This window comes from Larus michahellis, unplaced genomic scaffold (assembly GCF_964199755.1).
Source record: "Larus michahellis unplaced genomic scaffold, bLarMic1.1 SCAFFOLD_34, whole genome shotgun sequence".
In the NCBI taxonomy this organism is placed as follows: Eukaryota; Metazoa; Chordata; class Aves; order Charadriiformes; family Laridae; genus Larus; species Larus michahellis.
This window is the reverse complement of record NW_027436399.1, coordinates 1555730-1570598: the sequence shown is the minus strand read 5'-3', so window position 1 is coordinate 1570598 and position 14869 is coordinate 1555730. Positions and strand designations below refer to the sequence as shown.

Here is a 14869-nt window from a genome sequence, read left to right as displayed (position 1 = left end):
CAACAGTGCTAACAGGGTGGGATTCCTCAAGGGCTCCCCCAGCTTGGCATCATCTACAAAGGAGGTGAAAGTGCATTGTCTGCCATCATACGGAGAGATAATAATGTTCCATAGTAGTTGTCAAGGGCTGGTCTTTGATGGATGCCACTAGTAAGTGGGTTCCAGAAGGACTTTGTACCACAGATGATGTCCCTCCGTCATTACTCAGACAGCTTTCCACCAACCACATCGTCCACTTCTTCAGCCCGGCTGTCAACAACCTGGCCATAAGGAGACTACAGGAGACCATGTCAAAGGCCTTGCTAAAGTCCAGGTACACAACATCCCCTTCTTTTCCCTCCCACATGTCTTCTGCCATCCCTTTCTTGTCCTTCAAACGCCTGCAGATGGCTGCAGGAGGACTTGTCATATCCCCTTCCCTGGTGAGGCTGGCCAGTCTGTCATTGTCCCAATCCTCCTTCCTGCCCTTTTGGAACACTGGGTTCATGTCCGCATTTTCCAAGGCCCCAGGAACCTCTCAGATGGCTCTGGCCTTTCCAAGGTGTTGGAGAGAGATGTCACAATGACACTGGCCAGCCTTCCCCATGTCCCTGACACCAAAAGTCTTCTCACTGTGGAAAACTTCCAGAGGCGTCACTTTCCAAGGAGTGCCCAGGACACAATACTTAACTTGTCCAGGCCCTCAGGGCCACTTCAGAAGAGTGATTTCTTCCTACAAGCCCACGACTCCAACGGGATCTCTCTGCAGCCGACAGCTTTCCTAAGCTGTTTCTGTCAGTTCCTCCCAACCCCCATCCTTCCTTCTCCTCAGGCTGTAGATGAGAGGATCGAGCAGGGGTGAGGTGCGTGTTGAAACAGGGCTTTGTTAAACTCTCTCAGGAGGGCTGTTCTGGGCATCCCACTGACAGTGGTGGGGGTGCCGCAGAAAGGAGTGGCTCCAGGGAGGGCAGAGGAGCCGGTGGAGAAGGCCTTCTGCCTGCCCATGCTGGGCAGGAGAGCTGTGCCCAAGTGCAGGCAGGGGAAGAATGGGTCTAAAAAGCAGGTTATGAAAACAAAGTCCATGATGAATGTAATGGTTTCACGTCAGGAGAGTTTCAGCATTGGTGCAAACAGCCCAGCCCACCTATTTCTGAAGACATTTGCTTCTCTGTCAGGTGCTTAAAAAGTTGTGAAGGACGTTCAGAGAGGTGAAACATGGAGAGTGTGTGCCTCTCACTGCATTCCTACTCCCTAGACGTGCTCTGTGCTCTGTGAGAGGTGAGAAATGCCATCTCGTAGAGGGCAATGCCGCTCATGCCTGCAGAACCCTTTCGGACTGCACAGGGGAGATGCTCCACAGAGGTGCTTCTGTCACACCGTGTAATCAAAGGGACAGGCCATGAAGAGAGGGGAGGGTGAGGTAGCACACAGGTGTTCCTGGAGACCCACCCGGCACTGTCAGGGCGCTGGCAGGGCTGCTCAGAGACACGAGTCCTTCCCTGGCACGGGCAGAGGCCCTGCAGCAGACTCCATGGCCTCCTGTTGCCACTCCCAGAGGCCGGCAGCACCTCAGCCCCGCGCTGTGTCTCCCTGCTCGGCACCTCTCTGAGATGCCCCACGGCGTGAGGAATGGACACAGGGACCTGGGGTCAAGGAAGCCCATCCCAGTGCTGCATTCAGGGGGTTTCCCAGGGGACGTTACTCTCCAATGAAGGGACACTGCCTGTCCCACAGCACTTTCGGGCATTTCTAAGAACAGCTGCTGGTGTTTGTGCTCTCTCGGGTTCATGTCCCCACATGCACACGGTGTGCATGCCGAAATCTCCTCTGAACCATGCAAACAGGGACTTCTGACCTCGTTATTCGGTGTCTCTCCACAGGCAGACAAACATCCTCTCTGGGTTTGCGTAGGCGTCCAGTTCTGCAAATGGTGGTTTCAGGTGTCTGTTCTGTGACGATTGCCCTGGGACAGCTTCCCCGGGGTGTCCAGCAAACAAAGGCACAGACCAGACCCTGCTCTGCTGGTCCTTCAGTTCTGTCCCTGGAGGTGTGGCTGTGCAAGGACACTGTTGTGTGTGCCCTCACCCTGCACACGCACACTCTTTACCTCTTTACTGGGCATCCCTCACCAGGGCACGTTTGAAGGAACGCTCTTGACAGCAACTGTGGAAGAAGACCTGATCCTTCCTGCGCTGCCCTGAGCAGATCCCCTTTCATGGTGGAAACTCTGTTATGCAGACGAGCTTTTTCTCAGAGGTGCCCATTGCTTCTCCTTGCCTGTGATCACAGAGCTGCTACACAGCAGCACCATGACCAAGCTGCCAGAGCACTCAGGCCTTAGATCAACACAGGGGCTCAGAAGGCGAGTGTGGAAGTGAAAATAGAGCAGCCCCGGAAAGAACAAGTGCTGGTGCTCTGCAAGTACTGGGATTCTTTCTCCTCCTCCTCGGCGCTCAGGCTCTACCCCTGCAGCTCCAGAAAAGGCCTGAGAAGAAGGATTTTGGGCATGACTCTGTGAGTCTCAGAAATTTGGATAGATAGGTAGTAAAAAAAAAAAATCTTAAATAATGACATCTATTTGTGGACAAAAGTATATAATTTAAAAAAAAAAAAAAGGCAAGAAAAAGCCAAAACCCTCAACCAAACCTAACACACAGTTACCTAACCCCTAACCAAACCTACAGAAGACGGGCTTGGCGTATAATGAATTACATTATGAGTGATTTGCAGGAGACAGTTTATTGCTGCAGAAAATAACCTGGTCATTAATTTCCAGAGGGCATCCTTGAGCTCCTGGTTCCTCATGCTGTAGATGAGGGGGTTCAGTGCTGGAGGCACCACGGAGTACAGCACAGCCACCACCACATCCAGCGATGGGGAGGAGATGGAGGGGGGCTTCAGGTAGGCAAACACGGCAGTGCTGATAAAGAGGGAGACCACGGCCAGGTGAGGGAGGCACGTGGAGAAGGCTTTGTGCCGTCCCTGCTCAGAGGGGATCCTCAGCACGGCCCTGAAGATCTGCACATAGGACAGCAGGATGAAAACAAAACAACCGAAGCCTAAACAGGCACTGACCACAAGAAGCCCAACTTCCCTGAGGTAGGAGTCTGAGCAGGAGAGCTTGAGGATCTGGGGGATTTCACAGAAGAACTGGTCCAGGGCATTGCCTTGGCAGAGGGGCAGGGAAAATGTATTGGCCGTTTGCAGGAGAGCATTGAGAAACCCACTGCCCCAGGCAGCTGCTGCCATGTGGACACAAGCTCTGCTGCCCAGGAGGGTCCCGTAGTGCAGGGGTTTGCAGATGGCAACGTAGCGGTCATAGGCCATAATGGTGAGAAGATAAAACTCTGCTGCAGCACAGAAAAAGAAAAAAAACACCTGTGTAACACATCCTTTGTAGGAAATGGCCCTGGTGTCCCACAGGGAACTGGCCATGGATTTGGGGACAGTGGTGGAGATGGAGCCCAGGTCAAGAACAGAGAGGCTGAGGAGGAAGAAGTACATGGGGGTGTGGAGGCGGTGGTCACAGGCGATGGCGGTGATGATGAGGCCGTTGGCCAGGAGGGCAGCCAGGTAGATGCCCAGGAAGAGCCCGAAGTGCAAGAGCTGCAGCTCCCGTGTGTCTGCGAATGCCAGGAGGAGGAACTGGGTGATGGAGCTGCTGTTGGACATTTGGTGCCTTTTGGTGTGGAGCACTGAACAAGGAGGAAAGGCCAGTGAGAAGTTAGGGGAGACTTTTCTGAGAAAAATCAACACCAGTTCTCATACCTCACACTCTGCACTGCTTTTCCATTTCTATCAGATCTTCATTCAGCTCTGTGGCTGGAGCTCTGGTTGGTTCTGTCCAGGTGTGCCAGGAGGAGCGGGACCTCTGCCCGCCGGATGCCCAGGAGTCAGCCCTGCTCTGCAGCAGCAGATGCGTGGGAATGGGGTGGGCAGTCCTGGTGTCCCAATTTCTCAGATAAACCTCTCCTCATGAAAAAAGGGCTCGTCAGTCTCTGCACTCCCATTGCCATGAAACCACAGTTGCAAGAGTGTTGGAGAGAGGTTCTCATACAGCTCTCTCCCATCTCAGCAGGAGATTCTCTTGGATTTCAGAAACCCTCACCATTTCTGCTGCATTCAGGGACAGCAAAGGGAGTCCTGCCAGGCGAGGGGATTGTCTGAGGGTTAGTGCAGAGCGAGGGGAGCTGGTCTGTCCCTCTGTCTTGTTCCCAGCTGCCCTCTGCTTGTGCCTTTCTGAGACAGAGGGGAATCGCACTCACATGTAGACCTGAAAAGACACCAGGCGCTGCTGAGAGCAGAGAAACCCCCTGCCGAGAGCTCAGCGTCTCACCCTCTCTCAAGGTCTCAGCACCCCACTTCTCGCCAAGGACACACATGGCTCGTTTCACAAACCCAGCAGCCTTTCCTTGGTCGTAGCATCTCTGCGCTTCTCCACTGGGCATTCAGGTAACACCAGGATGCTCCAGGACAGACTGGCATCCTGGAGGGCAGCGCAGTGCTTGGAAGGACACCCCAAGGAGACACCCAAGTGTCCTAGTGATGGTATCTCAGAAGGGGAGAGTCAGCTCATTCCCCAGCCACATAGACTACTTTGCCCACAGCCCCACGGGTTAGAGGAGAGCTTGGACACTTCATTCCCATGGAGACACTTGCTCAGGGGAAGGGGTCTGCATTGGAGGGGATCCTACAGAGTTTTCTGAATCCTTCCTCCCACAGCATTTCTGGTTTCTCTTTCCTCTCATTCCCTGATCATAGCTCTGCTGCCGGGAGATTTTCCTCCTGGGAGGTGTTTCCCTGTCCCATGTCTTTTCCCTGTCAGCTCTCACAGACCCCATCCCAACCCCTGTGCGCTCCCCTTGGCCCCACAGAAACCTGCCTGTTTGCCGGGCACTGGCCGGGTTCATGTTCCTGTTTGCAGGTGGAAAAGGGCAGGTCAGAACAACCCCGATGGGTCCAGCAGAGCTGATGCTGGTGCTGCCCATGGGCAGAGGAGTGGCTGAAGGCACTCCAGGAGGTTCCTGGCAGACCTGCTGATCACTCAAAGCTACAGCTCAGGAGTCTCACTGACTTCTTCCAACTTGAGAGCTCCCTATACATGTATCCCTTGTTCTACCTCCCCACCCTCTCACTAGGAAAATAAAAACACAAACGCAGGAAAGCTCCTTATCTGTAACGTAATTCCTGCCTTGAGCTTTCCCTCAAACAATCCCTTGGGAAATGTCCTGGGGGTGAACTGCAGCTGAGAGCAGCCCTGCCCCACGCAGCACCCCCTTGACAGCAGGACACTCTCCTGCCAGGAGTTGCCTCTTCCCCCCACAGCTTCTCCCCACACTGCTGGTGGGAGCTCCTCAGGTAAACGGAGAGCTGATCCTGACAGGAGATAAGTCCCTGCCACGGCACAAAGCACCCTTGGGTGAAGGGACCCTGCTCTGAAGGACAGCCCTGGGCACCCCTGGCTGCACACCCACCTTCACACTGCAGCCATCCCCGGGTGAAGGCAGCTGATGTGCCCTGTCCCTTTGACAGAGCCACAGGGAAGCCCTGCTCCAAAGCAAGTCCTTTTCCTCTACGCTGGAGAAACGGTGAGAGACCTCCTGACAGATCCCAGAGGCTGTGGGATGTGCCAGCTTTGGGAGATCATTCCAGGAACCGCAGCTGCATTGCCCTGCAGCCAGAGACTTACCCTGTTCAGGGCTGTGAAGATCTTTCTCCAAGTGAGCTCTCCTCTCTCCTCCCACCCCAGACTGCCTTTACACTCTCTGCCTCCCTCCTCTGCCCTCGCTGCCTGCAGGCAGTGCCCTCAGCCCTGCTGCGCTTGGCAGAGGAGCTGCTCCTGGGCAGAGCTGTCTCTCTGCAGCGCTGCCCGCTTGCCATCAGCTCCCTCCATGCCAGGAGCCCAGCCCAGCTCAGCAGCAGAGGACCAGCCCAAGGCAGCCCTTTCTCTGCCCCCTCGGGGCTCCCTCCAGGTCTCCCTGGGGCTCCAGGGGAACCTGCTGATGTAATCGCTGACATTCCCTCCCTCAGCTGGAGAGAGACTTATGTCCTGTGGCATTGCTTTTATTAGAAAAGAGTTGGTAGGAGAATCACCTCTTCTTGTCCCAATAGTAGACACCAGAAGGGTGAAAGGGAAGGGTCTCCTTTTTCCAAGCTCGGGGGATGATTCCATTGAGTGAATTAGGACATTTCACCCTGAGTCTGTAGTCCCAGGGCTAGAAAGACATTCACTTGTCTTATGTCGGTCCCACATCTCTGCTCTGAAGCAAAGTCTCTGCCCACACGGGGTCTTGGACACTTGGTACCAGGTTTCCTTAAGGCAAGTAGGAGCTTGCCTGGTGCCACAGCTGGGGTGCTTCAGCCCAAATGTGCAGCAATGCCCTCAGCCAGGGGCACAGACAGGATGAGCTGGAGCCATTGCTGATGGAGGCAGACCTCTGTCAGGGATGGGATACACTGCCCAGACATGGTGGCACAGCTCAGTACAGCTGGTGTCCAAGGACAGCATCCTCCAGGCATAGCAAGGATGGAAACTCAGGCTAAACTTGAGAGGCAATTCAAGGGCACCATGGTGCATGCTTAAAACATCAGGAACAGTTAAAGAGGAAACAAAGATAGTGTGTGGCCACTGCTGAGTTTCATGAGAGCAGGTGTAGGCAGATCTGAGATTGTCTATGTCCTCTTTGCCTCGATCTTTCCCTGCAAGGTCTCCCAGGCCTCTGTGACTTGAGGCAGGACCCTGGAGGAGAACAACCAGCGGTGGATGGGCATCAAGTCAGGAGTCACTTGAGCAAGCGCCATCCTCACCAGTCTCTAGGACAGGATGGGTGGCATCCCAGGGAGCTGAGAGAGCAGGCTGATGTCACGGAGAGGCCACTTCCATCATCTTGGAAACTGGGGGCACTCCCTGATGACTGGCGGCAGCCAAATATTGCATGCACCTTTCAGAAATGCCCCATGGGTGAGCAGGGGAGTGAAAGGCTGTGCTCCAGAGCAGGTCCCCTCAGGTCACAATTCTTTCATGGCTGAAAGAGAAGGTGACAGGATTTACCCAGGGGAGACTGTGCCTGGCCATCCTACTTGCTTTATGTGAAGAAAGGACATGACTGTTAGGTGCAAGGAGAGACGTAGTTATCTTTGACCTGGAAGCCAGCAAAGTTTTCAGCATTGTCCCACAGAACGCTCTTATGCCCAAGCTAGGATGGCTAATGCCTGCATGGATGGCTACTGGATAGCTAAAACCATCTGTACAGGCGGGCTCGGAGGGACATGGTCAATGCGTGTTACACTGCCTGGAGGCCTGTAGATTGTAAGGTTCTGCAGGGGTCTATCCTGCAACCTGCCCTGTTTAATGTGTTTATAACGACCCAGAGGAGACGAGAGAGTGCTTTTCCATAACAGTTGTAGATGACAGCATATGGAGGAGAACAAACGCTATGCTGGAGCTCAAGGCTTCCACCCAAAGGACAAAGACAGGCTGGAAGGCTGGGCCAAAAGGAAGCACACAGTATCCAATAATGACAACGCCAAAGTCCTCCCCTTGAGGTGCACTCATCCTGTGCAATGGCAGAGGGCATGGGGCTGCATGGCTGGATAGCAGCTCTGCAGGAAAGACTGTGGTGGTCCTTGGGTTTCATTGGGACAACCATGAGCCATCGGCAAGGGAGGCCAAAAGCATTCGGGGCTGTAGGAGCAGGAGCACAGACAGTGGAAGTGATGATCCCCTTCTGCTCAGGACTTGTTACACCACATCCAGGTTATTTCTTTGGTTTATCACACACACACACACACACCCCCCCCAATTACAGAGAGAAATTGGTACAGTGGAGAAAGTTCCCTGGAGGCCCACAAAGGTGGTCAGGGCTGGAGCACATGTTTTGTGAGAAGAAGCTGAGAGAGCTGGGCTTGTTCATTCTGAAGTCTGAGTCAGGCTCACGTCCATGGTACAAGACACAAAGACAAGAGGCAACGGGATGACAAAAGAGAGGGTCAGGGTAGATACAGGGAGAAACTTTTCCCGCATAAGGATAGTCAAGTGCTGGAAGCTGTTTCCCAGGGAGCGTGCACTGGATCTCTTCTAGAAAGTGACCAAGATGTGTTTGGAGAAAGCCCTCAGTAACTGGTCTGGCCCTGCAGGAGGCTGCTCGAGACACCTCCCGAGGACCCTTCTAGCCTAAATATGACTGTCCTTTCTTCCCCTTCATTTTTTCAAATTAGGGAAAGCTCTTAGGTTGTCTCTGACCACAGAAGTAATTCACATCAGGTGCCAGGGTGCTTCAGAGGTGCCCCAAAACAGCCCTGACCACATCCTTTTCATTCTTTGAAACCACATTTGCTTCTCTCTTTTTATCGAAATACCCTCCAAAATGATCGGCTTCCTTGTTCATCCATTCCCCTTTGGCCATGCTTTTCTTTTTTCTTACAACCTTGGGGTATATCTGAGGTGGTTGGTGGGCTGATTTTCAAACTCGGGTGCCAACTCCACTAAGCAAATCATTCTCTTTCATGACCTGTAGCATCCTGCAATTCCTGATATTCTTATCTGGTTTGAGGCACTGTCCAAAAAACCTGAAATGTTGATGATTTGGCCTTTCAGTCCAGAGGGACCTTGACGCACTTGGGGACTTGGCCAAACGAAACCTCCTGAAGTTTCATAAGGCAAAGGGGGCAAGGTGTGCACTGGGGGCAGAACAAAGCCCGTGCACTGGGACAGGCTGTGACCCGACGGGCTGAGGAGTGTCCTGGGGAGAAGGGTGTGGGAGTTATGGTGGATGCCATATATGGATCCCATTGGGAAAGGAGGATGGAGAAACTGGAGAAAGTCCAGAGGAAGTCTGTGAGGATGGGGTTAGGGGCCTGAAGCACATGAGCTGTGTGGAGAGGCTGAGACAACTGGGCCTCTTCAGTCTGCTGAAGGGGAGGCACAGGGCAGTCTAAGAGCAGGTGACATCTTCCTCGAGAGAGGAAGGTGGAGGCAAACTCTTCTGCTGTGGCAGACGTTTGGCAGAGGCAACAGCGGCAAGCATCCTCCATGGAGATTTATACTGAGCATTAGGAAACATGGACTAGGCGGACGTTGCCCTGCAGCAGGACACCCATCGACTCTCTGTTATCTCCATCTTTGGAGGTTTTCAGCTCCCCAGAATGTCACCCGACCTGACCCGGGGATTGACAACCCTACCTTTTGGTGAGAGGCTGGACCAGAGGATCCCCCATCAACCCCTTTCCCAAAAACCCTTCCATGAGCCTGTGCCTTGCAGTGTGCCCCAGGAGAAGAGAGTCAGCTACAGGCGAGGTTTTCTTCAGCTCCTGGGACAATTCAGGGTGGCATTGTCTTGTGCTCTGTAGGTGTCTCATCCTACCTTTGATTATTTACATTTCCTGGCCAGTCTCCTTACCCACGTGGTGCTTTAGGCTGTGAAGAAGCTCAAAACCAACTCTTTGACTCGGTTACTTTCATTTGACGTGCTGAAACGCAGGGCAGACGAAGGCAGTTCAGAGCTTCTAGGATCTCTGCTGCACAGTTCGGACTCAGCAGACTGGAAATGCAGGTCACGGTGTTGTGTCAGGGTACTCCAGGGTTCAGGAGCAGTGGATGCCGGTCACACCACCACATGAAAAATTTGCCTGCCTTTGTGCCTTTCCAGAAATCTGGGATCTGTACCTTGGCCTGGACCAACTTCCCTATTCCCACCCTCCACCTCTTACTGGAACCAGGGAGAAAATACATGAAGCGGGCATGAATTCAGGGCAATTCTGTCTACGAGGCGTAATCTTTAAATGGTGACAAAGAGATAGCAGCGAGAGCAAAACCACTGTCCTGAGAACTTCGTGCCAGAGGCTAATTACTGAAAATTACAGCTACTTTGACAAGTAACAGTAAGTGTTGGGAAGGAAATAAAAGAGCTTTAGTGCATCATCATGAAGAATAAGAGTTGCCTTGCAGCAACGTCCTCTCTGTTGTTAGTGATAGTACCACGAATTCCAAAACATGCTTGAGAGTTTCTCTATTTTCCCTTGTCTCTGAAACTCAGCCTCTCAGACCTGGACAGGACTACTTCAAATCTCTGCAACCCAAATCTCTCCCGTTGTTTCTCACGCTTTTACCCCAAGACCTTTCTTCCCATCACTTCCGCACACTGTGGAGTCTCTTGTTTATCTGGTCCTCTCTCACACAGCCTTGCTGAAAAATTTTCTCTAAGTCGTGATCCCACTTGTATCACCTCATGTTATGTACAGCTCCAGCCCCCTTCTGCAGAGCTCTATGGACTGGGCAGGTTTCCTTTTTTTCCTGCTCATTCACCTTCACTCTCTGTTTTTGCTGTATTCATACCAGTTGTTGTCTGAAGCAACACATTTATCTCCTCACAACTTCACCTCTTTCCAGTTGCAGGCTGAGACATTTCCCTCATCCATCATGAGATGTCAGTCATGACTCAGCTATGTCTTTAAAAAGTGGAGAAACTCAAAAATGAGATTTAGCTGCTCAAAGGGAAACTGCTAAACTCATGGAAGGGGAATAAAAAACAAACCCCCAAAAACCCAGGGAAGCAGAAAAGATACCGATTCAATCTGGGTTTACCTCAACGGTGCAGCAACAGAAAAGGCTTCTCTGCACCTCCACCTCTCTGCGTTCAAACCTGGGCCTGTGCCCCACGTTATCCCCATGTTAGACAAAGTTTGCCCCGAGAGGCTGAACTCACACTGTTTCTGTTGTCTGCATGATGGTTCACATCCAGAAGGGGCCTGGAGACAAAGCTTGTATTTGAGCTGCGTGCATGAGAAGGAAAAAAGGACGGGGTCACGTCACTACACTGCAAATCTCTGTATTTGTGCAGATTCATTTCACCCCAATGCCTAAAACCTGGTTGAGTGATTCTTACCCCAGCTGCCTTGGGTGGCTGTGTGGCCAATAGCACAAATAACCCCTTCCAGCGGGAAGTATCTCCTGCCCTTGCGTGAGGTTAATGCACTCCCTGATTTCTCTGAAGCCCTACATATAACCCAACAGCCTCCAGTCTCTCCTTTTGGGTTCCCAACAAAATCAGGATTAAGACAATAATATCATCTCCCACCAGGACCGAAAGACCAAAGTCAGAAAGGCTGTGAGGAATCAGTGCTATGGCTTGGAGTAGCCATGGACAGGGCCAGGCGCTGCAGGGTGATTTCCTCCTCTCAAAGCTGTAGAATGGCAAATATGGAGAGAGGTCAGTAGAGCTACTCCAAGCGGTCACTGCATGAGAAATATGCCATCCACAGCCTGGATATCTGGGTAACTCGGCTCTTGTCAGAGTCGATGGAGAAATAATGAGTATAGTCTATCAGAACTGAAAAATGGTTCATGTGACCCAAGGGTCTGACTTGGGTGACACACAGTAGTGCCTCCAGATGATGAGGAAGCAGAAGGCAGCTGCTCAGTCCCTGAGGGTGATATCAGTGTGCTAGTCTGTCCATCCCAGTTGTGCTCCCACGATGTTCAAATTTGTGTTGTTGGTTTTTTTCTGTTTTGTTTTGTTTGGATTTTTTTTTTCTGATGCTGTTACCATGAGATCCATTTTTAAAAAGGGTAGAAAGGAGGACCGTGTGAACTACGGCCCTGTCAGCCTCACCTCTGTGCCTGGCAAGGTCATGGAACAGATCCTCCTAGAGGCTGTGCTAAGGCACATGGAGGACAGCAAGGTGATTCGAGACAGCCAGCATGGCGTCACCAAGGGCAAGTCCTGCCTGACCAATCTAGTGGCCTTCTACAATGGAGTGACCACATCAGTCGACAGCGGAAGAGCTACAGATGTTGTATATCGGGGCTTCGTAGGGCCTTTGAAACGGTCCCCCACAACATCCTTCTCTCTAAATTGGGGAGATATGGATTGAATGGATGGACTGTTCAGTGGATGTGGAATTGGTTGGATGATGGCATCCAGAGGGTAGTGGTCAATGGCTCGACATTTGCAAGGGCATGTAGCAATAGGAAGAGGGGCAATGGTTTTAAACTAGTGCAGGGCAGGTTTAGATTAGACACTAGGAAGAAGTTCTTTCCACTGAGGGTGGTGAGACACTGGCCCAGGTTGCCCAGAGAGGGGGTGGAGGCCCCATCCCTGGAGACATTCAAGGCCAGGCTGGATGAGGCTCTGAGCAACCTGATCTAGTTGAAGATGTCCCTGCTTACTGCAGGGGGCTGGACTAGATAACCTTTCAAGGTCCCTTCCAACACAATACATTCTATCATGGGTCCCTCCAACCTCCTCTAAAGGTAGTACACTCGGGGTGAGCAAGTGGTTGGGATGGGCCATAGATGGGACAGCTTTACTGAATTGACCAAAGGGATATTCCATGCAATGTGGCAACATTCTCAGCCATAAAAGCTGAGAGAAAGGAATTGGGAGGACATTCGCTATTAACCCATTTGTCTTCCATAAAAACCGCTACATGTACTGAATCCTTGCCTCCCAGGAGGTGACTTGACATTGTCTGATGATGGGAAATAGAGAAAAAAATCTTCCTCGGTTTGCCTTTTCTTCTGCATGTGGCCTTTGCTTTTAAGCTTTTTCTTTTTTTTTAAATGTTTTTTATTTTTTTATTTTTCTTCTTTCTACTTACTTTTATTTTGACCCATTAGTTTTTTCACCTTATTTTGTCCTGGTCTCTTGCTGAGAATCACACAGGCTGTTCCTGGAGTCACACCCAGCACTGTCAGGGTGCTGGCAGGGCTGTTCAGAGACACGAGTCCTTCCCTGGCACGGGCAGAGGCCCTGCAGCAGACTCCATGGCCTCCTGTTGCCACTCCCAGAGGCCGGCAGCACCTCAGCCCCGCGCTGTGTCTCCCTGCTCGGCACCTCTCTGAGATGCCCCACGGCGTGAGGAATGGACACAGGGACCTGGGGTCAAGGAAGCCCATCCCAGTGCTGCATTCAGGGGGTTTCCCAGGGGACGTTACTCTCCAAGTGAAGTGACCTCCAGACACTGTCTGCCCCACAGCCCTTCATTGAACCCCTGGGAATAGCTGACGGTGTTTGGGCTTACTCGGGTTCATCTCACCCCACGCACACGATGTGCATGCTTGCATCTGGTTCCTACAATACAAACATGGACTTCTTCAGAAGACCAACCAACCTCCCCAAGCTGGGGCGAGAGGCCAGTGGTGGTTGTTACTGGATAAGTTGTAAGCATGACCCTAGGGCATCTTACCCCTAGTGTCCATCACAGCCAGGGACAGAGAAGAACCTGCTCTGCTGGTCCTTCCTGTCTTTCCCAGGAGCCCTGGCTGGGCGAGGGACCTGCTGCTTGTCCCCCCCTGCACACTCACACAGTTAAGCTGCACACAGGTGTTTTCGATTGCGGGGCGCTTTCCTGGGCATTTCCTTGAGAGCAACTTTGGAAGAAGGCCTGAGCCTTCAGGCACCGCCCTGCGGCAATGCCACGGTGTGACGGAGGAGCTGTTGGGGAGGCCAGCTCTGCCGGAGAAGCGCCCAGTGCCTGTCCCTGCCTGTGGGGACAGGACAGCACACAGCAGGAGTATGAGCTGCCAGAGCACTCGGTCCTTACAGCAACACCTGCGCTCAGCAGGAGAGTGTGGAAACAGAAAGAGAATAAGTCTGAAAAGAGCAAGGCTGGTGCTCCCTGACAGTGCTGCTGTGCTGAGACCCTTTCCCCTCCACCTCTGCTCACAGGCACAGCCCTGCAGCTCCAGAGCAGGTCCCAAAGGAAGGATCTTGGGCAAACAAGTCGCTAGAAGATTCTTTCTTTTGTTTAAAGACACAGAGAGCACTGGTCCTCTTTTACAATGTCTGTGGGATTCACAAGTTAAGGTAGATGCATAGTTAAAAACAGCAAAAATGATGACACTTATTTGTGGACAGCATTATACAAAGAAAACCAATGCCAAAATCACAAACTCAAACCAAAACTAACAAAAGCTACAGAAGATGGGCTTGCCCTGTAACAAGCTACATTCTGAGTGGTTTCCAAAACAAGACCGAAGAAGTTTATTGCTTCTGAAAATCATCTGGTCATCAGTTTCCACAGGGCATCCTTGAGCTCCTGGTTCCTCATGCTGTAGATGAGGGGGTTCAGTGCTGGAGGCACCACGGAGTACAGCACAGCCACCACCAGATCAAGAACTGGGGAGGAGATGGAGGGGGGCTTCAGGTAGGCAAACACGGCAGTGCTGACAAACAGGGAGACCACGGCCAGGTGAGGGAGGCACGTGGAAAAGGCTTTGTGCCGTCCCTGCTCAGAGGGGATCCTCAGCACGGCCCTGAAGATCTGCACATAGGACAGCACGATGAAAACAAAACAACCGAAGCCTAAACAGGCACTGACCACAATAAGCCCAACTTCCCTGAGGGAGTCTGAGTGTGAGCAGGAGAGCTTGAGGATCTGGGGGATTTCACAGAAGAACTGGTCCAGGGCATTGCCCTGGCAGAGGGGCAGGGAAAATGTATTGGCCGTGTGCAGGAGAGCATAGAGAAACCCACTGCCCCAGGCAGCTGCTGCCATGTGGACACAAGCTCTGCTGCCCAGGAGGGTCCCGTAGTGCAGGGGTTTGCAGATGGCAACGTAGCGGTCATAGGCCATGACAGTGAGAAGACAATACTCTGCTGCAAGAAAGAAGACAAAGAACAAGAGCTGTGCAGCACATCCTGCATAGGAGATGTCCCTGGTGTCCCAGAGGGAATTGGCCATGGCTTTGGGGAGAGTGGTGGAGATGGAGCCCAGGTCGAGGAGGGAGAGGTTGAGGAGGAAGAAGTACATGGGAGTGTGGAGACAGTGGTCACAGGCGATGGTGGTGATGATGAGGCCGTTGCTGAGGAGGGCAGCCAGGTAGATGCCCAGGAAGGTCCAGAAGTGCAAGAGCTGCAGCTCCCGCGTGTCTGCAAATGCCAGGAGGAGG

At 52.4% G+C, this 14869-nt stretch overlaps 2 protein-coding genes across 2 annotated transcripts; both read right to left on the bottom strand.

Moving 5' to 3' along the window:
- Positions 1–2160: 2160 nt before the first annotated feature.
- LOC141737325 (olfactory receptor 14C36-like) lies at positions 2161–3651 on the bottom strand. Its single transcript, XM_074572006.1, has one exon. The coding sequence runs from the start codon at positions 3649–3651 to the stop codon at positions 2641–2643; it is 1011 nt and encodes a 336-aa protein (XP_074428107.1). The 3' UTR covers positions 2161–2640.
- A 10326-nt stretch (positions 3652–13977) lies between these two features.
- Positions 13978–14553, bottom strand: LOC141737324 (olfactory receptor 14J1-like). The gene has a single exon (XM_074572005.1). It carries the CDS (start codon positions 14551–14553, stop codon positions 13978–13980), a length of 576 nt encoding a protein of 191 aa, XP_074428106.1.
- Positions 14554–14869: the final 316 nt, after the last annotated feature.